At 36.8% G+C, this 23,620-nt stretch overlaps 2 protein-coding genes across 3 annotated transcripts in view; both read left to right on the top strand.

Annotated features, from left to right (window-relative positions):
- The first annotated feature begins 1,740 nt into the window (after nt 1-1,740).
- fhdc3 (FH2 domain containing 3) lies at nt 1,741-8,406 on the top strand. The gene is made up of 12 exons (XM_059539449.1): nt 1,741-1,879; nt 2,722-3,183; nt 3,733-3,794; nt 4,105-4,204; nt 4,301-4,386; nt 4,549-4,649; nt 5,284-5,354; nt 5,455-5,562; nt 5,675-5,745; nt 5,834-5,951; nt 6,076-6,240; nt 6,797-8,406. The coding sequence occupies exons 2-12, from the start codon at nt 2,746-2,748 to the stop codon at nt 8,099-8,101; spliced, it is 2,625 nt and encodes an 874-aa protein (XP_059395432.1). The 5' UTR covers nt 1,741-1,879; nt 2,722-2,745; the 3' UTR covers nt 8,102-8,406.
- A 3,009-nt stretch (nt 8,407-11,415) lies between these two features.
- Nucleotides 11,416-23,620, top strand: part of LOC132127173 (tripartite motif-containing protein 3-like) — a 30,025-nt gene continuing 17,820 nt past the window's right edge. Inside the window, exons 1-2 of one of the 2 annotated variants that reach the window (XM_059538858.1) lie at nt 11,416-11,484; nt 12,240-12,301. The gene's annotated coding sequence lies outside the window, so the exon portion shown is untranslated. Of the gene's footprint in view, nt 11,485-12,239; nt 12,302-19,233; nt 19,423-23,620 lie in introns of those variants that run through there. The other variant, XM_059538857.1, reaches the window with a different exon arrangement.

Raw genomic sequence — 23,620 nt, 5'->3', positions numbered from 1 at the left:
ATAACGACTATGATCTAATGTTCAGTACTTTTGAACATTGCACTAAATCTTTTTAAGCTTGAGATGAAGCAATACTGAAGATGTTTTTAAAAAGTGTATTTTCATGTATACCTATATTGGCTGTTCCTTGTGTGTTTCTGCATGGCAGGTCTGATGAAATAAGTTGTACATTTCCATGCATTGGGATTCAATCCTGTTCAATGTATCAGCAAAACATTATATGGGTAGTAGTGCGGCAAAATGTTTTAAGGAAAATCAAAACAAAGGTTTCTTGTGAATGCTACAGAATGCTTGAAATTTAGTTTGAATGTCAATTGTCAACCATTGATGATCGTAGAATTTCTTTTTTTTTCTTTCTTTTTTTTTTAAAAATGCATTTAAGTTAAATTGCCTAAATTGATTTTGTTTTCAAGGACAGCATGGTAATCCTAGAGGAGAGACTTTTTTTATACCAAGTATTTTTTTTTTTTTTTTTTATGCCCTGACACATTTGTTTGGCTGCGGAGATGGCAGTTTGTGTTATTATTTTCATCTTCAGAGCTGGAGAAAAGGGTTCCATCTTGAGCCCCAGAAACTGAACTGATTCATGAAGTGATGGAGATTTGTACCAAACTCAATGGGATTTAAAATTAAGAACCGTCTGAACACTAATTATTCCCAGTAAATTTCTATTTCTTTTTCAGATCAAATGCATCTGTTACGTTTTTCTTTCTCTCTGTATTATTATTCTTGCTATTATTATATTGATTTCTGTTAACAGAAGTTTTTGGCATTGAAATGCGAACTCCATTATTCGTTTTAGAGCATAGCAGAATGCAAGGGTTATAAATATTAACATATTTATTAAATCAATATTTTAGACTGCTTTGTGGTATTGTAGTGTATGAGTGATTGTATATATGTAAAAAATAATTGAGATTTTGAAACTGGAAACCCATGGTGTTAGCCTTTGCTCCTGGCTTTGACCAAACCTTTGACCAACAAATGTACAAGAACCCACCAGATAAAATTTGAAAGTTTGCAGAAACGGTCTTTGTGTCATTTGTACTTTGCTGATGTCCTGTTTGTCTTTCAAATTTAACAAATTCCAACCATATGAACTAAAGTCAGGCCATGCAGAATTAATGCTGACCACTAGAGGGAAATGTTGATTATGAATAAAGATGTCTCTTCAGTTTTAGGGCATGTGCTCCATTAATCTAAATAAATATTTACACCACTAGAAAATAAATGAAAGCTAATAAAACACATTGTTAACCTTCACACAATTGATGTGAAATGTAAATGTAACATTGACTGAATAGATAAAGAATATTTTCCCTCAAATACAGAATGATTTCTAACAAAAACATTTAACTTTAAATTAGTTTCTGAGGAGAAAGAACCTTCTCCCGACACAATAAAAAACAGAAACCCGCCTGGATTCAATTAAATTCGTATTTTGTATATGTTATAGCTTGATGAATAAAGCCGATAGAGGGCAATATATATATATATATATTTAAAATAAATACCGTTTTATAGCTACACTGCCAAACGGCGAGATTTACCTTTGACAGTAATAAATCTGCGGCTTCTATCAACAACGACGACCGTTGCAATTCAAACTGTATTTGCGCGACCTGTTTTTAACCCAGCGTGCAGTAGTTTATTTATTTTTTTCTTAAATTATGAAACTGTTAGAATGTTCTTTCTGAATAACAAGATGCAAAGGTGAGAGTTGCACGCGTGTGGGGGTGTGGCCACGCTAATCCATTAAAGTGCTCGTGCTGCCAAATCGATGGCGTTTGACATGCGGAGTGTCTGTTGACTTTCTTCAGCAATGGATGTCAGTTGATTAATATATCATCAGCACTAACCTGATATTATTTACTTACCGGTACGTACATCCAGAAAGTTCTTACATTTTCTGTCACTTTCTGTTGCTTTTCTCATAATTTTACGATTATCGGTGATGTTTGACTGTTTTACTGGCTAACTGCCTTGTCAAAATATTTTCACCATAATTTTACACAATTTCGGAGTTAACTAATTTGTTTAAAAAGAAATAATGATGTAGTGATGTCTATCACTGTATTTGTTTGATCGGCCTCTTTTGTAAACACGTGGAATTGCTGTTAATAAAATCCTTTCGTAGTGTATTTTTATGCAAAATAATGATTTTATTAAAATATACATACATATATATATATATATATATATATATATATATATATATATATATATATATATACACAAGAAATTCCATAAATATTTATATGTAAATTAACAAAATGACACAATTTGCAGGCTATATGTAGTGATAGCTAAGACAAAAGCATTACTTTAAATGTTGAAATAAAATTAAGCAGCCGATAGCGTTTAAAAGTAGAGAGAGCAAAGTACATGTGATATGCAAAGTTGTCTTTATGCTTGATAATCGTAATTAAAAGGTGTGTTTGGCTGCCTGTTGAAGTTCCTGTGCAAATTGGTCTTGTAAAGTATTATCTGTCTTTGTGGTTTGCTCACACAGCTACCTTTTTTAAATAAGCAACTTGCTCTTCCAGTGTAAGTGTTATCATTGGAAATTCTTATGTTGTAGAAGTATGTTATTGATGGTAGAAATCTTGGATGCCTAAAGTAAATTTTTGTGTGATGTACATTTAGAATTCTGGGTTAGTATGGCACATCATTTGCCTCTCACTGTTTTGTATTTTTATGTGTACCTGATATTTCTATCAGATCCCTCCAGATTTGTGTCCTCCAATGGATGGAGCTCCAGTTGTAACCATGGCACTTCTACCTCCTCTGCCTCCTGACCCCTCTAGATGCTTTCAAAATGAGACCTTACCCTGCATACGTATTGCACAGCCCCCTCCCATAGGCCCTCCACCTCCTCCCCTTCCCCCTCCGCCACCGCCACTCCCACCCCCACCTCCTTCACCTATGGGGGACCCCTTCACCCGGACTGTCCAGCAGCGCTCCAAAATGCGCAACTTCAACTGGGATGCCATCCCCAGGCACAGCGTGTTGGGCAAGCGCAACGTGTGGACAGCCCAACGCAACCTCAAGAACTTTGAGCTGGACACTAAGCGAATGGAGGAGCTTTTTAGTCACAACGAGCACCACGGTTTGGTCCGTAAGGGTGGGACAGTCAGAAAAAGTGTGTGGGACCTTTCGCAAATCACTACAGAATCTGAGAACGTAAGTATCTATAACTCCAGTATTGATGCTCTGATAAAGCTTTAGTATTGGACATACTGTCTTCTGAGCCCCATCAAAGTGTTTTCATTCTTGATTAACCCTCTTGTCCCCAAGGCCATTGGTTTAAAAAACATACTTTATATTGAAGTATGAACTATGAAAAATGATCAAAGGTCTTGATGAAACATTTGAAATGTCCTTAATTAAGACATTTATATTACTTCGGAGAATTGCAGGTATTTAACATATATGAAATGAACTCACTAACATTTCACCTTAATTTTTTTTTAAATATATAATGAACGAGAGCTTAATTTTCAGAATTACTATTATTATTTTGCATGTGCAGAAATGTGTTTTTGAGACCTCAAATATCAAAAGGGAAAAACAATATATTAACTGTTTTTATGCTATGTCATGTTGAAGTGTTTTACTTCATGCTTCCTAGAATTAATTTTTAGTTGCTGTCACTGAATGTTATATAATATATGCTATTTCGGTAGACTTTCCCAGCTTATGAAAAACTGACACTATATCTGTCTTTTTTAGGTATCAATTCTCAACTCTAAGAAAAGTATGAATATTGGTATTTTGCTAAAACAATTTAAAAGGTAAAGTATAGGATCAAATTGACAGTTTTCATCAGTATGCACTTTCTTATAAAATGATCACCTGTTTTCTACTTCAAGTAGTTTTTTTTCCTCGCCCTTATTGCTTGAGGCTGTACGTTTCTGTAAATGTTGGTAATGACTTGAAAACGTAGCTAAAAATCTGAATTGTTTTGAGCATCTCTAAGAAAATTACACTGAATTATGTCCATTATAAGTAATATGTGTAGCAAGCTTTTAAGAGTACACAAAGTAACTCAAGTAGGCCATTTAAAAACATCCGTCTCTCATCTGTTTTCGATGCACTGTGCAGGCCAGCGAAGGACATTGTGGAGGCCGTCAGGAACGGTAACCTGTGCTTTGCTTCTGGGAAACTCAGGGAGCTTAGCAAGCTGTTGCCTGATGACATGGAGGTAAACCAGTTTCCTCTTTATGACCTCAATGTGCTGTGCTATTGCTCAGCAATGTGATCAGCTTTTTAATGCAGCTGTTGTATTGACATGTTCTAGACAAAGAAGCTGATATCATTTAATGGAGATGTATCTCATCTAAACGAGGCTGATCATTTCATGGTGATGCTGGTTCAAGTGCCAGGGTGCGTTTTCTTGTCATGTCAAAGCATTTGATGGTCCAGTTTCAGTGCTGTTTTGTATAAATGTGCTCCACAGAATTTTCTCACATTGAAATGTTAAACAGCTGGTTGAAATATACTTTAGCTAAAAAGCTGCTGATAATTCTGTGTTTTATTTGTTTCCAGGTATAAAGTGAGGATAAAGAGCTTGCTCCTCAGAGAGGAGTTTTTTCCCTTTATTGAGGAGGTCAAACACTCCATTGCTGTCATGACAACCGCTGCTAATGGTACTTTTCATCTTTTTGTATAAAAATTTATACTAAGGAGTTTTTACTTATTTTCTTATTTGATTTCGTCACCTACAAATTGTGCAAAGTCTGTAATATTTCTTTTTATAACCATGTTTCTTTGTTTTAAAATGTAATTAGAAATGAACTAATACATTTTCTGTGTGATCTCAGACTTTATATATGGTGCTATGTAATCTGTCAAATGTTTAAAAAAAATTATAAAATTTTTTAACATATACACTGCTGTTCAAAAGTTTAGTCAGTATGATCTTTTTTTTTTTTTTTTCTGTAGTTTTTTTTTTTTAAGTTCTTATGCACACCAAGGCATTTTTTTCTTTGATTAAAAATGTAATAAAAACAATCTTATTCAGTCATTACTCCGGTCTTCAGTGTCACATGATCTTTCAAAAATCATTCTAGCAGGATGATTTGCTGCATTATCAGTGTTCAAGACAGTTAATCTGCACAATATTTTTGTGGGAACCTTGGTACTTTTTGAGGATTATTTGTTAATCAAATTTATCAATGCATTTACTGTCATTGTATGTAATATTTTCACTAAATAAGTGTTAATTTCTTAAAAATAAATAAAAAAAATCATACTTAACACAAACTTTTCTTTGCCTACCAGAGTTGCTGGCATGTGATGACCTACATTCAATCATCAGACTGGTGCTGAAGGCTGGTAACTACATGAATGCTGTGAGTGTCACAATGTCTGTTTTGTTTGTTATTAATACACTGTTTCTCAGTGTGAACTAGCGCTGGAGCAAATAAATGACTCTGGCTGTATCTTGTTCAGGGTGGCTACGCAGGTAGTGCTATTGGCTTCAGGATGACATCATTGCTCAAACTCGTGGACACTAAAGCAAATAAACCTGGCATGAACCTAATGCACTATGTGTCCATGGTAAATGAAGATCGCTCTTTTATGAGTTTTAATTATTAGATGTTGAGTCATGAATATGTCACTATATGATTTTTGACACTGCGACTGTTTTATTATTTTCTATTTATTATAGCAAGCCCAACAAACTGATGAAGTTTTGCTGCATTTCGCTGAACAGCTTCAACACATTGGGATTGCTGCAAGGTCTTTAAAAAGACATGTTTTGCATTGTTTAGGTGGTGCATTTAAGAGTAAAATTCAACTTTTATTTATAAATTCAACATACATGTAGGATCCAAAAGCAGGAGGTGGAGGTGGACTTTCAAAAGGAGTTGGAGAAAATTAGGGAAGCGAAGATGGATGCCAGTAAACAGCCTGATCTACTGCACCAGATGGAAGCATTTCTTCGTGTAAGAATAATTTGGGCTTTTCATGTAACCTACATTGAAATTCCAGTGTAATGTCAGGTGGCTTCTTTTGAAAGGTCTTAGATCACCAGTATTCAGAGAGTAAAATATGTCTGCTTCTGTACAGATGGCAGACATTCGGCTTGCGGATGTGGAGGCCTCTCTTCAGGAACTGGACAGCATCAGTACCTCTGTGGCGGAGTACTTCTGTGAAGACCCAGCCACCTTTAAACTAGAGGAGTGTTGCTCTATCTTTCATTCCTTCTGTGAGAGGTTTGAGAGAGCTACACAGGTAAAATTTCATGCCTTCTAATGGAAAATTCATTGTGTGGTGTTACAGTTCAAATACTTTAGATATCAAAAATGTAGATGTGATGGCCTAGGATGAAGTTAAATCAATTGCACCGCACATTTAACCTGATTTTCTCATGGTTTTATTCACATGCATTGCTTTTCACTGACACAGTCGACCTGTTGGTAAAAAAGATGAAAAATAAAAATAAGTGTATAAACAAGCTTTTAAAAATTAAAAATAAAACCTGACAGGACAAAACAGTTCAGTTGTGATGGAAATTTTTTTGTGATCAGCATTTAATGTTTGATGCAAAGTACATTTGCTGGCAAATCTTTGAGAGCAAATAAAGTAAATAATACATGTGTAAATATTTGTATTAACATAAGATTCAACAAGTGCGATATAAACGGAACAAGTTTTACAGACATTTGACAAACAGAAGTGGAATGGATATAGATCTCCTTGGTTAAAGGGCTCCATTTCTATATGCAATTGAAAACAAACATAAAAAATCATTATGTCATGTCACCCACACTCTCTCCGATGTCTACAGGAAAACCGTGAGCGTGAAGCAGCTGAGACTCGCAAGCTGCAGCAGAAAGAAAGAGAAAAGCTGACCAGAACGGCTAAGCGCCGATCCATCGGTACATGCTCCAATCAGGATATGACCGATGGAGGCTCCACTCTGGAATCTGTCCTGACCAGCTTTCTCAGCCAACGTCTTTCTCGCAGGAGGCCCGTTGGGGTCATACCTGTCACAGACAGCCCCATCAAGAACATCCGCCCTCAGGTTGAGGAGCGTGAGGGCAGGGGGGATCTGGGCAGCCCTGTGGAAACCAACGAGGAGAACTTTAAGATCTCAACGGTGGAAGAACCAGATTACATATGCCAGAAAGGGGAGCTTCTGCCCTGTACCGTTAATGATGTTCAGCGGGCAAGAGCCGCTTCCAAAAGAGGCCAGTGCATTGACGATGAACTGATTCCTGAAAGCAATGACCTTAAAGAGGTCAACACCTGTAGCAACACCTCAGCTAAACATGAGATTGAAGATGGAGCAATGAATAAAGAAGTTGAGGAGATTGGAGACATGGATAAAGGAGAAACAAGAGAGGACGAGGACAACGAGAAAATCAAGGATGGAGCAATGGAGGAGATTGGAGACATGGATAAAGGAGAAACAAGAGAGGAGGAGGACAACGAGAAAATCAAGGATGGAGCAATGGAGGAGATTGGAGACATGGATAAAGGAGAAACAAGAGACGAGAAAATCGAAGAAGCAGATAAAATGCCTGAGCTCTCCGGCAAGATCCTCCGCTTTCAGGATTGTGGCGTTGGCAGCCTGAACGCAACCGCTACACCTGATCGCTCCCGAGGCCATGCCTTGTACACCTCCACTCCTCGACAGAGGGATATAAAAGAGGTAGATATGTCCTTGCAGAGTGGACTGGGAGGTCTAGGGTCACCGTGGACCATCCTCAGCCCTCGTGTCTCTCCCCGTAACACGCCCCACCGCAGACACTCCTACTCCTTCTCCAGGGTGGACATCCTTGATGATGGAGTTTGGGCATTACCTGACACTCCTGTACGCGACAAGCCCTCGTTCTCCCATTATGCAGGAGTGGGGACTTCATCCTCATTACCAGACTGTCCCTCAAAGCGAACGCCATCACAGGGAACAGTTATAAGGTCTTCATCACTTAGTGATGAAAAAGAGTCGGCACCTAACTTCAGACTGGGACAGATCTTTCAGAGGCGCACTGGACAGGAGCTTCCTCCAGAGAAGAGACCGGAAAGCTCAGGACTTGTATCTTTCTTCCGACGCTTCGGGGAAAGGAAAAGGGCAGGAACTGTTGGTTAAGATGGCATGGCTTGTCCTAAAAGGATTTTACTTTTCCATAAAGGATATGATGAATGTAGACAAATGGAAACTTGTCTTGCAACACTCTTGATATCTTTTGTGTTCTTATGTAAATATATTATGATAATGCTTGCTGATGCTAACGACTTAATATTTTATAAGTTTTTAGTTCAGCGTTGTTATTTATAACAAGCTGCTTTAATTGGTTAACACTGAATTTCAGGGACTGAAATATTTTTATTGTTCTTTGTCTTTTAAAGTCTTTCATATTTTTATGTAATAAAGTGTGGATCCCACCTTTGTAAGCATGTGTTATGCATGTCTTTTTATCCATGTCTAGAAATACAATATTGGCCCCAAGAAATTAGACACTGAAGCCACATTTAAGGCATTGTTGTGTTCTAAAGCCAATGATGGGGTGTTTTTCAACAAAAGAGTGCTTATTAAAGCAGCTTGTTCTCGACAAGAGGGCCTCAGCCAACTTCCAAGGAAGTATTAAATTATGTAACGTTATATTAAAAAAAATTGCAAATCAAAATCTAATTTGAAATCATCATTTTTTTCCTTCAATAACTTTTTGAAGAACACATGAGTCTTTTGGAATTAATCATGGTTCTTTTGCAGATAATAAAAGTTAATTGTTAACAAGCAGCATTATCAGAATTATTAGCAGACATCTTTTTGAATATTGTGCTGGACAATGAAGAGCTTTAAATCAAGAAATGTACAACCCGAATTCCGGAAAAGTTGGGACGTTTTTTAACTTTTAATAAAATGAAAACTAAAAGACTTTCAAATCACATGAGCCAATATTTTATTCACAATAGAACATAGATAACATAGCAAATGTTTAAACTGAGAAAGTTTACAATTTTATGCACAAAATGAGCTCATTTCAATTTTGATTTCTGCTACAGGTCTCAAAATAGTTGGGACGGGGCATGTTTACCAAGGTGTAGCATCTCCTTTTCTTTTCAAAACAGTTTGAAGACGTCTGGGCATTGAGGCTATGAGTTGCTGGAGTTTTGCTGTTGGAATTTGGTCCCATTCTTGCCTTATATAGATTTCCAGCTGCTGAAGAGTTCGTGGTCGTCTTTGACGTATTTTTAGTTTAATGATGCGCCAAATGTTCTCTATAGGTGAAAGATCTGGACTGCAGGCAGGCCAGGTTAGCACCCGGACTCTTCTACGACGAAGCCATGCTGTTGTTATAGCTGCAGTATGTGGTTTTGCATTTTCCTGCTGAAATAAACAAGGCCTTCCCTGAAATAGACGTTGTTTGGAGGGAAGCATATGTTGCTCTAAAACCTTTATATACCTTTCAGCATTCACAGAGCCTTCCAAAACATGCAAGCTGCCCATACCGTATGCACTTATGCACCCCCATACCATCAGAGATGCTGGCTTTTGAACTGAACGCTGATAACATGCTGGAAGTCTCCCTCCTCTTTGGCCCGGAGGACACGGCGTCCGTGATTTCCAACAAGAATGTCAAATTTGGACTCGTCTGACCATAAAACACTATTCCACTTTGAAATAGTCCATTTTAAATGAGCCTTGGCCCACAGGACACGACGGCGCTTCTGGACCATGTTCACATATGGCTTCCTTTTTGCATGATAGAGCTTTAGTTGGCATCTGCTGATGGCACGGCGGATTGTGTTTACCGACAGTGGTTTCTGAAAGTATTCCTGGGCCCATTTAGTAATGTCATTGACACAATCATGCCGATGAGTGATGCAGTGTCGTCTGAGAGCCCGAAGACAACGGGCATCCAATAAAGGTCTCCGGCCTTGTCCCTTACGCACAGAGATTTCTCCAGTTTCTCTGAATCTTTTGATGATGTTATGCACTGTAGATGATGAGATTTGCAAAGCCTTTGCAATTTGACGTTGAGGAACATTGTTTTTAAAGTTTTCCACAATTTTTTTACAGTCTTTCACAGATTGGAGAGCCTCTGCCCATCTTTACTTCTGAGAGACTCTGCTTCTCTAAGACAAAGCTTTTATAGCTAATCATGTTACAGACCTGATATCAATTAACTTAATTAATCACTAGATGTTCTCCCAGCTGAATCTTTTCAAAACTGCTTGCTTTTTTAGCCATTTGTTGCCCCCGTGCCAACTTTTTTGAGACCTGTAGCAGGCATTAAATTTTAAATGAGCTAATTAAGTGGATAAAAGTGTAAAATTTCTCAGTTTAAACATTTGCTACGTTATCTATGTTCTATTGTGAATAAAATATTGGCTCATGTGATTTGAAATTCCTTTAGTTTTCATTTTATTAAAATTTAAAAAACGTCCCAACTTTTCCGGAATTCGGGTTGTAGTAAAAATGCTCTTTCCAAGCTAAAAGTGTCACAGAAAGAGGTTTGTGAGTGTTAAATGCTAAAACAATCGATACAATGTTCAAAATTAAGACAAAAAGTATCTGGACTGCAACACTATTTGGTTAGCAATGACAGAGAAAGCACTGTAGCATGAGGGACTGCTGGTCTGTTCAAACTAAAGATTATATGGCTGCCTGTACAGAATGGTGCTGATGTCACTATTCAGTCATGCATCTGTATATTGTGTGTGTGTGTGTCTTTCACTTTTACAACATTATTTCGGCTGCAGTCTGAACGTAATAGACTCTTTCTCTGCCGTTGTTCATCAAGATAAAAGTAGAAATGAGGAAAATTTGCCATGTTGTCTAGGTGATGGTGTATGTTTACAGTACATGATCTCACTTGGCTGGTGTTTCAGTGAAATAATACCCCCCTGGAAAAAGCTGAAGAGCACAGACTCTTCTTTCACACAGTCCTCAGAACTGTCACAATGAATGCAGATTTTGTTCCTTTAACTTTTACCAAGTTCTGTTGATGTAGCATATATTTTTAGACTGTTTAAAAACTTATTTCCATAAGTACAGTAAATATAATCGAATCCTATTTTCGTTTGTTCCATTAGTGTTCCCCACCATTCAAGACCGCTAATGGGATGATGATTGTCTTTGCAATGTGTTTTTATGTCACAAAATAATGCATCTTAAATGTGAAAAAGGCATGCTTAGTGTGCGTGCATGCAGGGGCGCTGCACAAGATCCCTATGCATAGGCAGTCCTAATGGGCCCCCCACCCCTTGAAAATATATATTCCAGACTTTTCAAGGGCCCTCTCTTCCTTTGGGGCCCTGGTAATCAGTACTGGTTTTACCCCCAGTCCGGCGCCCCTGCGTGCATGTGTGTGAGAAAGAGAGAGAAAGGACAGGGGAAAAAAACAAGGAAGAAACCCGAGCTTTAGAGAAATGAGGAAAGGCTCACTTCATTCGGGACTCAGAACTCTCTTTGACTAAACTGCAGCCTGAACACTACAAACCTGTGATATTTCTGAGCCATCTGAAGTAAGTACACTATTTGGCAATTCTTTAATTTAAGATTAAAAAAGGAGAGAAAAGTTTGCATCTTGCCTGACTACTGCAATCATTTACACTAGATTATACTTTACATTTAAGATTTTACTCAACAACATTTGAGTTTGTTAGTCAAGTGACTTGTCCCGAAAACATGACTCTGCATTGTGAGGTCCAGCCAGCAGTGTGTGTGCTTATTTAAAATTATTTTAATATTTAAATATATTGATATTGTGACGGAATATAAACATCATTTTGACATGGCATCATATAAAAGTCTCTAAATGTAAGCAAGTAAAGCTGTGGAACGCGTTATACAATGAATAAAAGTGAATTGCATTTGGGTTGATAATTAATTGTACATAATTTCTAGTTTACGTTTGTGTGTTGTTTTAGTGTGCTCAGTTGTTAGGCTTTTTCCACACCAAGTAATTATTTGTGGTATCTAAAGTGACCAGGAGATGTCGCGATATTTTTGTAAATGATTTTGACTGTGTGCGGGAAACAGCGACGTCAACGTCGAACATATAATGGACTTTTTTATTTTTATTATTATTATGTGAGAACTTTTTCATCTACAATAAAAAATGTAAATAACAAAAAGTTAACTCCTATCGCTATGTAACTATTTATACTCATGGAACTGCCTGTAAACCACTCACTTTTAAAGCCTAGTGTGTTGTCGTGTCCTGTCTTAAGATTTATTTATTAACTTTAATTGGCCTATGTTTTGTCTTTCTTTATAGATCAATTGAAATCATGCCCAACTTTAATTCAGCTTGATCACTGGAAGCAGCAAAATGTTGTGGTAAGTTGATTAATTCCATTATGTTGGTTTCTGTTTGAAATGAATCCTCTAGTGGATAAAATGTTGCATTTTGAATTGTGATTATCACAATGACTTCTGTTTGTGGCTCAGCATGAATTCATGGTCCAATAGACATGCATGGGAGGAAGCTGAGTGAGGTTTCAACTGATAGCAGGACAATGCTGGGCATTCACAGTCCTTTCCGGGTCCATGCTTGCCGGAAAAGTGTGAAAATGGATGTGACCCTGTGAAGTCATTCACTGATTATTACATGAGTCATGAGTAATGCTGGATATTACTCTCACACAGTTAAAAACAGAGACATACAAACAATGGTGACCAAATAACTCTCATTAAATATCATTCAATGTTAAGCATCACAATGAATGGGTGTGTAGGATTTGAAAGAGATATTGAGAAATAATTACTTGCTTAGTGTTATACTCTACTAACACATGTTGCTGAGCAAGTAAAGTGCTACAAGGACTGTTGTAGGTGAACTTTGTCCCTTAGTTGATTAAGACTGAGCTGTAAAATGTTTTTTAATCCCTGTGGTTTATTCTCAATTCAGTGCACTCATTAGTGCAGACAGTGGCAGCTGGGAGTTAAACATCTATTTAACTCTAGTGATTATTAAAGTTCAGTCATACCAGTCAGTTATTAAGTAATTAAGCACTGGAATTCCCTGTTTGCATATATGAGGAAACTGAATATAATAAAAGACCCCGATAAATGCTGATGCATATCTTTAGCTGTCTTGCATATCACAGACATCAGACATGCAAGCGGTTTGTTATCTAAGATTTACATCAGTGGGTCTGAACCTTTTTTTACTCCAACGTACAGGACAGTATTCAAATGCCTTCATATCTAAGCTGATATATACCTCTGTTCCTTATTTTGAAATAAACTCAAAATATGATGTCATTTTAACCACATCAACTCTGGGGACCCACCGGTGGGTCCAATATTGCATATGCCTAATTCTCAAAAAATCAAAATAACAGCTGAAGTGGTTAATGTTATACATGTTTATTTTTAGTGTCTTATTTTAGCATTTTAATGAAGATTATGTAAATATAGCTAAACTAAATGATTTTAAGGCTTATTGGGGCCCCCTGGAGTTTTAGCTGAGGACCCATAATGGGGCCCCGGTCCTCTGGTTAAGAACCATTACTTTAGATGAGATTCTTGATGAGAAAAAATGAAAAGAAAAGGTTTTAGAATGCACAAATGTGGTGCACAAATATTGTTAATATATATAAAATATTTTTTATAAAACTTGAAAACATTTTATTATGCCTTCTTCAATTATTTATTCTACATTTAAATTATTCTTACTTATATTTTGTGTTACCTACTGTGCCTAATTTCAGATCTTAATACTTTATTAAACACAATTTTAAACCATGAAAATCCATCATAAAATATTATTTAATTTAAAAAAATGATAATCTAATGATTGAGAAATAACAAATAGTTTTCATATTACTTGTGTCATTTCCACAAACAATTTCCAGTTTCTCTGAAAGTTGGTATACTTGGATAACCTTGAGACAACAGTGTAATGGAAGAGCTTGAACTGAAATTTAAGATGTGTTAAAATGAAGAAAAATCTAGATAAATATTATGTATGAGCAGAATATTTTGATTTTGTGTCATACCTGAGTATTCAAGTATGCAATAACTGTGAAATTGTTATTATAATTATTTGTATTTAGAAAGCTATGGAGCTGGCTTGAGCAAGACAAAGACCATTTTATAATAAATAATAATAAATAATATATACACTTCCACCACAGACTGCCACCAAACACAATATATCAACTGAGATATGGTAAAAATTTAATTCATTCATAAATATAAACATTTTGAGAAGTATGTAGGACAAAAGACAAAATAGTGAGTTTAAAGTGAGTCCAGAGGGCCAAAAGCACTTATGATTGATGAAACACCCTACTTGGCATGGGGGGAAAAAAAGTGTGCATACTATAATATACAAGAGCAGACTTCAGTGTTGCCCAGAGTATTTCTTTAGTGCTCTTTAGAGAGTCTATTTTCCAGGCCACAACGTGGGAATCTGCAGCATCACATGTGTCACCTTTATTTATATAGCGCTTTAAACAAATACATTGCGTCAAAGCAACTGAACAACATTCATTAGGAAAACAGTGTCAATAATGCAAAAATGATAGTTAAAGGCAGTTCATCATTGGATTCAGTTATGTCATCTCTGTTCAGTTAAATAGTGTCTGTGCATTTATTTGCAATCAAGTCAACGATATCGCTGTAGATGAAGTGTCCCCAACTAAGCAAGCCAGAGGCGACAGCGGCAAGGAACCGAAACTCCATCGGTGACAGAATGGAGAAAAAAACCTTGGGAGAAACCAGGCTCAGTTGGGGGGCCAGTTCTCCTCTGACCAGACGAAACCAGTAGTTCAATTCCAGGCTGCAGCAAAGTCAGATTGTGCAGAAGAATCATCTGTTTCCTGTGGTCTTGTCCTGGTGCTCCTCTGAGACAAGGTCTTTACAGGGGATCTGTATCTGGGGCTCTAGTTGTCCTGGTCTCCGCTGTCTTTCAGGGATGTGGAGGTCCTTTCTAGGTGCTGATCCAGCATCTGGTCTGGATACGTACTGGATCCGGGTGACTGCAGTGACCCTCTGATCTGGACACAGACTGGATCTGGTGGCCACGGTGACCTCGGAACAAGAGAGAAACAGACAAATATTAGTGTAGATGCCATTCTTCTAATGATGTAGCAAGTACATAGGTTGTTATGGGAAGTGTTTCCGGTTCCGGTTTACCTAATTAATGCAGCCTAAAAATCCTTTAACGGATTTGGATAATAAAAGCATATTAGTATGTTATGTGTATGCCAGGTTAAAGAGATGGGTCTTTAATCTAGATTTAAACTGCAAGAGTGTGTCTGCCTCCCAAACAATGTTAGGTAGGTTATTCCAGAGTTTGGGCGCCAAATAGGAAAAGGATCTGCCGCCTGCAGTTGATTTTGATATTCTAGGTATTATCAAATTGCCTGAGTTTTGAGAACGTAGCGGACGTAGAGGATTATAATGTAAAAGGAGCTCATTCAAATACTGAGGTGCTAAACCATTCAGGGCTTTATAAGTAATAAGCAATATTTTAAAATCTATGCGATGCTTGATAGGGAGCCAGTGCAGTGTTGACAGGACCGGGCTAATATGGTCATACTTCCTGGTTCTAGTAAGAACTCTTGCTGCTGCATTTTGGACTAGCTGTAGTTTGTTTACTAAGCGTGCAGAACAACCACCCAATAAAGCATTACAATAATCTAACCTTGAGGTCATAAATGCATGGATTAACATTTCTGCATTTGACATTGAGAGCATAGGCCGTAATTTAGATATATTTTTGAGATGGAAAAATGCAGTTTTACAAATGCTAGAAACGTGGCTTTCTAAGGAAAGATTGCGATCAAGTAGCACACCTAGGTTCCTAACTGATGACGAAGAATTGACAGAGCAACCATCAAGTCTTAGACAGTGTTCTAGGTTATTACAAGCAGAGTTTTTAGGTCCTATAATTAACACCTCTGTTTTTTCAGAATTTAGCAGTAAGAAATTACTCGTCATCCAGTTTTTTATATCGACTATGCAATCCATTAGTTTTTCAAATTGGTGTGTTTCACCGGGCTGCGAAGAAATATAGAGCTGAGTATCATCAGCATAACAGTGAAAGCTAACACCATGTTTCCTGATGATATCTCCCAAGGGTAACATATAAAGCGTGAAGAGTAGCGGCCCTAGTACTGAGCCTTGAGGTACTCCATACTGCACTTGTGATCGATAGGATACATCTTCATTCATTCATGTGATGGCATTACCACCCTCAGGCTTCCTGAAGAGGTCTGCCTTCATACCACTAATAGAACACAAATACACACTCTCACACAGTGCTGAGTGCTGGCTTTGTGTTGCTGTCACATGCAATTTACAATATGGGACCTGCAGGTCTGTACTCTTCCTGTATGAATCTGTTCTAGGCTGCTGGGGAAAGAGAAAGAGAGAAAAAGAGAGGGATGAGGGGGGGGGGGCAGGCACTCTGCCATCTGGGTTCTGCTTCACTGGATGCAGTCTCCATGGTAACATCGTTCTCTCATGCAATCAAATCAAGGAATGTGATCAAGCCTGGCCCAACCCCTTTAGCACAAATGCAGTTGTTGCTTTTATCAATTAAGCCACGCCCCCATCAGTTTGTCTCCACCCATTCTAACCGTCAGGTTGGTACTTAGTGATGAATTGAACTCAATTTGTCACTTGATGTCAAGGATACTAATTTAAATGGTTGTGACTTTGTAGTCCAAGATGTCACCACGTGTTTTTCTCCTTAGGTTGACATAAAGGATATTTTTAGCTTGTCTTGGAAGACTGATGTGATTTAAGTGGCTCATGTTGCCCAGGCTGGAATTTCAGCACTTTTATTTTTCCATTCTGCTCTGCTGGGTCTTATTGTATGTCCTGTGTAGTGAATATCTTTCTCTCTTTGCCTCTGTAGTCATTAATCTTCATTAGCTCTTGTGCAGTTAAACAGTCATTATCTTGTCCCCTTGATTCTTCTCCCATCATGTTCTTCCCTGCTATCTCTTCTTTTCCCCTCATTTCCCCTCATTGTGAAATACAGTGTTGAGAAACCAAAAAAAAGGGCTTGGGATGTGCCTGCAGAAAGAAATGCTATCTGCAATTTCATCACACATGAGAGTCATTGGTTTTCTTGACATTAGCCTCTCAGATCTGAACTCTTGAGGACTTACTCTTTGAGATCACGAACATGTGACACATACTTATTATAAATTATATTTGTTATATATATTATATACTTAATTTAAATTATATTTGTGATGAATTTATACATCAAATTTTGCAATAATATTCTTAAAATGTGTTAAGAATATTTTCTATTTAAAGAAATCTTTGTCGTCTCACTTTAGAAAAGGATGTTTCAAAAGTGGGACAGCATGTTTTGAGTAATGTGGGACAGTCAAATATACTATGTTATTCAATTAATAAAATGTGCATTAAGAAGGTTTAATGCCATACATGTAATTTTGTCAGTTTTGTGGCTTATTATAATGCAGCAATACTATTTGTTTTAAGATCCCGATTCACAATTTAGTGACTACAGGACAATGGCATCCTGGACCATGAAGAGTGCATGACTGCCCAGGACTGCTTATTTCTGTGATGAAGTGTTTTTACCATTACAATTTGATTAACACAAGCTTTTGAACATTTAAAAAAAAAACGAAATATTAGAATTTTATAGAAGTTTAATAACAGTTTTAAAGGCATTCCATGTTCCAAATTTTACACCTTTTCAAAAATTGTTTATCACATTTTGCTATCTTTATTAAGTTCAGTTTTACATTTTGACTTCATTACATGGTTATTGTTATTGTTGTGAATAATGAAATAATAAATTGTTGTAAATTATATAAGATTTATGTTATAAAATTGTATTTAACATTCCATAAATGAACATATAGGTTACAAATTCTTTTAGACTTATGAAGACAACAAACACAATGTAGGCCTACTAAATTAATTAAGCAAACATGGGTTAGCACATTTAACCGGGAGAGTTAAATGTGAAGTTTTACTTTGTAAAAATAAAAAAAAGACTATTTATAAGCCAAAACATAGTGTCCCAGATTTGAGCATGAGCTGTCCCACATTAGAATATCCACATCAGGAGTATCAGGTTTTAAAGAGACAGTGCTGATTTTAAAGTGATACCATCTGAAGTCTGTCATTGATGTAAATCAAAGAACAAAAAAAAAGCTTAACTTTTTTTTTTTAGCTTGGATAAAGATTAATATGTATAGTTTATGCATATATAATATAGGTTATGTGAATATTGTTTTTAAATCACTTATATTAAAAGTTGTTATATATTTCAGAGCATATTAAATGTTAAAAATAATGGCTTTCCATTATACTTTAATGTTGAATGTCTAGAATTAATAGGTAAAATCGAGGGAACATGCACCAGCAGGACAAATTAAAAACATAAATATAGTTATTGTAGTAGTAATAAATATTTTTTTGCAAAAAGAGTTTCATGGCCAGTAAAAAAAAATTTTGGCCAGTAAATTTGATCATGTCACAGGTCATTGGCAGGTGTGGCAAAAAGTTTGTTTTAGGCCTTATATATATACAGTACAGACCAAAAGTTTGGACACACCTTTTCATTCAAAGAGTTTTCTTTATTTTCATGACTATGAAAATTGTAGAGTCACACTGAAGGCATCAAGGGCTATTTGACCAAGAAGGAGAGTGATGGGGTGCTGTGCCAGATGACCTGGCCTCCACAGTCACCGGACCTGAACCCAATCCAGATGGTTTAGGGGTGAGCTGGACCGCAGACTGAAGGCAAAAGGGCCAACAAGTGCTAAGCATCTCTCGGGGAACTCCTTCAAGACTGTTGGAAGACCATTTCAGGTGACTACCTCTTGAAGCTCATCAAGAGAATGCCAAGAGTGTGCAAAGCAGTAATCAAAGCAAAAGGTGGCTACTTTGAAGAACCTAGAATATGACATATGACATCAGAAACATGCATTAACAAAATAACACTTCAGATTCATATTGACTTGTTTATATAGTTTGGCTTTAAAGAAAGACAGAAAATATTTTTTTTTTGCAGTTTATGTGATACAGTGGGAACCCTTGGAAAGAGTAAGAGTAAGAGAGATACCTCTGTATCTAAAGGATGGGTTCTCTCTCTGCCATTTCCCTGTTGCCTTGCACTTTCACTCAGAGCATTGGTTTGGCACATCCCCAACTCCCTTCCTTTCAGCCAATACCCTTCCACTATCTACATTTCCCTTCCTTCCTCATCAGATTCTCTCTCTCTCTCTCTCTTCTCTCACACACACATTATACACCCTCACTTGCTCACGCCCTGCTGCTGCTGCTTCTCTCCCTTCGGCTTGTCTTTCCCGCTTTCTGGATTTGCTCTTTTAATCTCGCTGTATCTTCTTCTATGAGATGAGGGGCTGTAAGGCTGGACGGGGCTGTGCTTGGATGCTTCGCTAAGACCTCTCCGTATCTTTTTCTCTCTGTTTCTGTCAGCTGCGAGAACTCACGTGAGTACGGCTTCAGGGAGCTCCCCCCTTATCCTTCATTCTTTCTCCTTTGTGCTTTCTTACTCTTCGTTAACCTCTCCATCCATCTCGTGGGTTTAATCACACTGTCGTTCACACAGCTTTTAGAAGGACTGTCTGTGATGAATAATTCACTGTAGTGTCTGGCCTCTCCCTTACAGTCAACTGGGCATCTCTGACACACGCATGCAAAAACACACACATGAGTGAATGTACATAATCACAAATACCCGCTAGGCTTTCAGCGCTTATGTAAAACAGCAGTGCTTGTGTGCTGAGAAATGCATAGATGATATGCATGTGAGTGTGTGTGTAAACACAAGTATGTTGCTGTCTCCTGGGACGTGTGTGTTCAGTGTGCTTTGCTTGCACCGATTCGAGTCACGCAGGGGAAAACATTGAGATTTTAATTGGATGGCTTTATTTTGAATTCATGATTCAAATCATGATGAGTGTGTTTGGTATCACAGCAGCTTCCTATGCCTTAGCAATGATAGGAACTGGCTGAAGACTGAAGATGTGTGCTACATATTAATTATCCAGCAACTGATCTTCTGATGCATCCAAGAGTAAAACCGTTTTGTTTTTCACCATTTACTGATGAAGGCTGTACCCTGTTATAGTGACATGGTGTTACAGTCATTGTAATCATCCAAGCAGGCAGCCATAGATAATGTAATAATGACAACATAAGAGCACAGTCAAGGGGCAGGACAGGTGACACTCATTATAGTATAGACTACTTAAATACAGCTGTTGATGCATTGGCTATAAATGTTTTCTGTTTGTAATTATTTTAATTAGCAATGATAGTTCCCAAGAGGGAAATTACATTGCTTTTTATAGTTCAAGACAATTATCGGAGTTCTCAAACAGGATAAATTTATATATATATATATATATATATATATATATATATATATATATATATATAATTAGCTTTTTGTATTTGCAGTTTCCATTTTAATAGTAGCTTATTTTATTGTATTTTTTAGAAGTTTAATTTTTTTATATTTCTGTAATTTACTTTTAGTTCAATTTAATAAATGTATGCTTCAACCGGTTTTATTCTAATTTTCATAATAAATAAAAAATACATATTCTTTCATAATATATTCACATTTTATATTACCATTTTAAATTAAATGATTTTAATAGATTTCATTGTAATTACCAATTAGACAACAGATGACATAAGAGTAATGATCTTTACAATTATTATATAATTTAAATCATTTAATCATTTATTTATTTATTTTTTAAGAATCTCTAGAGAGATGAATTAGACTTTACCAAATGTCTCCATTTGCTCTCCATGTAATCTCCTTTCTTTCTAGGAGAAACAACCGAGATACAAAGATCTCAGTTGTGATTTTGCTTTCACACCGACCATTTCTTAGATATTAACATTCAATATATATGACACACTTTGTACATAACAAATTCACAAACATTAAGATTCACAGTTTGCTGTTTGGCACCTAATATAAAGTAAAGGACCTTCTTTCTGTATTAACTCTGTGGTCCAATAAAATCTGTAAGAAGAACATGAACAAGTGAATGGCTCTTGCATGCCTTTATGTGTACGTGTGTGTTGAAGAGTAAAACTTGTTAAAACGAAGAACTCACAGGAATGTCCAGTTGGCATTGACATAATGGCTCCTGAGAAAACTTATTAAGACTAGATAGTGTATTCAACATCTCCTTTAGAGGTAAAAGTCAAGTATGGCTTAGAAATCTTGTCTTTGTTGTCACAATCATCAGTTTTGGATCCATACAAACATGGTAGGGTGAAATTCTGAAGCAATCATCAGGCTTTTTGTCATAAAACCAAATAAAATGCTTTTCCAGAGTGATTTTACACTAAAACGTCCTTTGATTGGTGCTGGAAGACCAAACAGGGATTGCCATTCTCACAAATGGCATTAAACTTCCTTTGATTGGAGATTATGATGGGTGGAAGGGCAGTGAGATGGAGCTCAGCTGACAGATGTCTCTGCTTTAGTGTATTGACGTGAATTGCCATCCATGGCCATTGTTCATGTATGTGTGTGTTCTTGTGCTATTTCCCTTAGGATCACATTGAATCCCTTTCCAGTGACATACAACACTTATTGTGATAGTTATGGCTTCCTGAGTGGCCATTACTCTACCTAACCATTCCCTTCGGGGCATTCTTCTGTGTTTTTGTTTGTGTGTTTGTCTGAGCGAGAGCAATTTACTCGTGATGTGAGTTTGGTCTGCTGGATGTGATGCATTTGTGGTTTTGTTAATATGGTCAACAGAACCAGTTTAGCTCACTCAACCTGGTTTATAGGCACCCCAAGTGGGCATTCCAGTTCATAAACGCACTTAAATGCACAGCTAGTTTGATGTGACATTCATAATCATGATGATACAAACAGTTTCTATTTAAAAGCCTTTGCTGATTCTTGTGTCTGCTTGTACCTAAAATATGTACACAAGCTTTGTTCTTATTCAAAATGGAAACAATTGTGCTTCATGACGCCTATTGACAATCAGTCTTAGTTAATTGTGGCAGGTATTATTTTAGCTTTCTTTCTTTCGTCAGTCACATTATTATGCGAGTGACAATTAATATAAAACATCTTATGTTAAAGATGCCTATGTGATCACACAGACTTGTATAATGTATAGCAGTTTAATATGCAGACGTCGTTCCCTGAGCTAGTAGTTTGATTGACAGGGACAAAAGAGGTCAGTGTCTGAACTATGTTAGTTGTAAAAAAAAATGTCTTTTTAGCATTAGGATGGAAGGATGTGTGATGTGAAAAACATGTTAGTTTCGAAAATGAAAAAGTTTTTATACAGCAGCTTACTGTGCAGGACCTCTTAAACATGTTGAACTCACTGACAGATACAAACTGTTTAGTTTAAAAATACCTGAAGGATACCAGGGAACCTTTCCTTTTGAAGATAGCTAACAGTGAATGTTAGCGTTCATGTGAAGCAGCATGAGAAAAGAGAGTCCCATTGCCACTTGAGCAATGCATGGATGTGTTTACATTATGTGTGTGTGTGTGGGTGTGCATGTGATGTGATCAAGCGTGCTGTAATGCGATAAAACGAGCATGATAACATGCATATCCTCTACAAAACAATCGTTTAAAGCATTTTCAAGTCATCTTACTTCTCCGCAGGCTTGTTAGGGGTTATTTTGTATCTGAATTATTCCCAAGAGTTCAGGGTGTTGTGTTATTTCTGTCAGTGTGAGGGGTCTTAGGGAGAATTAGTCTTTCTTGGCTTGGTTACGGATACTGTTGACCGTTGTCAACAATTCAAACTAATTCACTGCATTTATGGATTAGGCATATATACTTTTAAGTGTTCAAAGTATATAATTTCATTAGTTCATGCATTCCCTGGGAGTCGAACGTTTGAGCTAAAGGCGTACAAAATTAAATCAATTGAACATGAAACCACATTTGTAATGACCAGATTTTACTTGCATAATGTGATGTATTTCCAACTTAAAAAGTGGTGCAGCACCTACCCATTGAGAATTGGTTGGATTAGTGCTACTGCAAAAATGAAGGCAGTTCTGAATGAGAGTTCTGTAATAATATTCTCTAAATAGCTTTTGGTTGATTGGTTAATATATTCAAATATTACTATTAAATATTAGACTATAGCCTATTGATGTCTATAGAATAGGAAACTCATTTAAATTAATTTTGCTTTGGGCAAAAGATTGCAAAGGCAATACATTTTTTTTGTCTTATTGATCATAATATGAATGATTCATCCTTGCATATTTCATTCTTTTAAAGGGGTCATATGAAACGATTTCATGTTTTCCTTTGTCTTTGGAGTGTTACAAGCTGTTCGTACATATTTTTAACCCGTAAAGATTAAAGTCTCAAACCCAAAGAGATATTCTTTCTAAAAGTTAAGATTCATTCACACTTTCCAAAAATGCCTCATTAAAATACGCCCCCACAAATCTAAGTCACTGTGTGAGAAGGTTTGCATAATACCGCCTAAATGTATACGCAAAGAAAGAAGGCGTAACTTTTATTCTCGCTGCAGTATTGTTGCTGCCACCATGGAAGTTGCTACTCCAAATTTGGTAAGGGGCGTGGCATTTCCATCACACACTTGAGGTTTTCGACCAATAGCAATGCATTGAATAGCTGGCCAATCAGAGCATGCTTTTCAG

Source organism: Carassius carassius, chromosome 45 (genome assembly GCF_963082965.1).
Source record: "Carassius carassius chromosome 45, fCarCar2.1, whole genome shotgun sequence".
Classification (NCBI taxonomy): Eukaryota; Metazoa; Chordata; class Actinopteri; order Cypriniformes; family Cyprinidae; genus Carassius; species Carassius carassius.
This window is presented reverse-complemented; position numbering and strand designations above follow the sequence as displayed.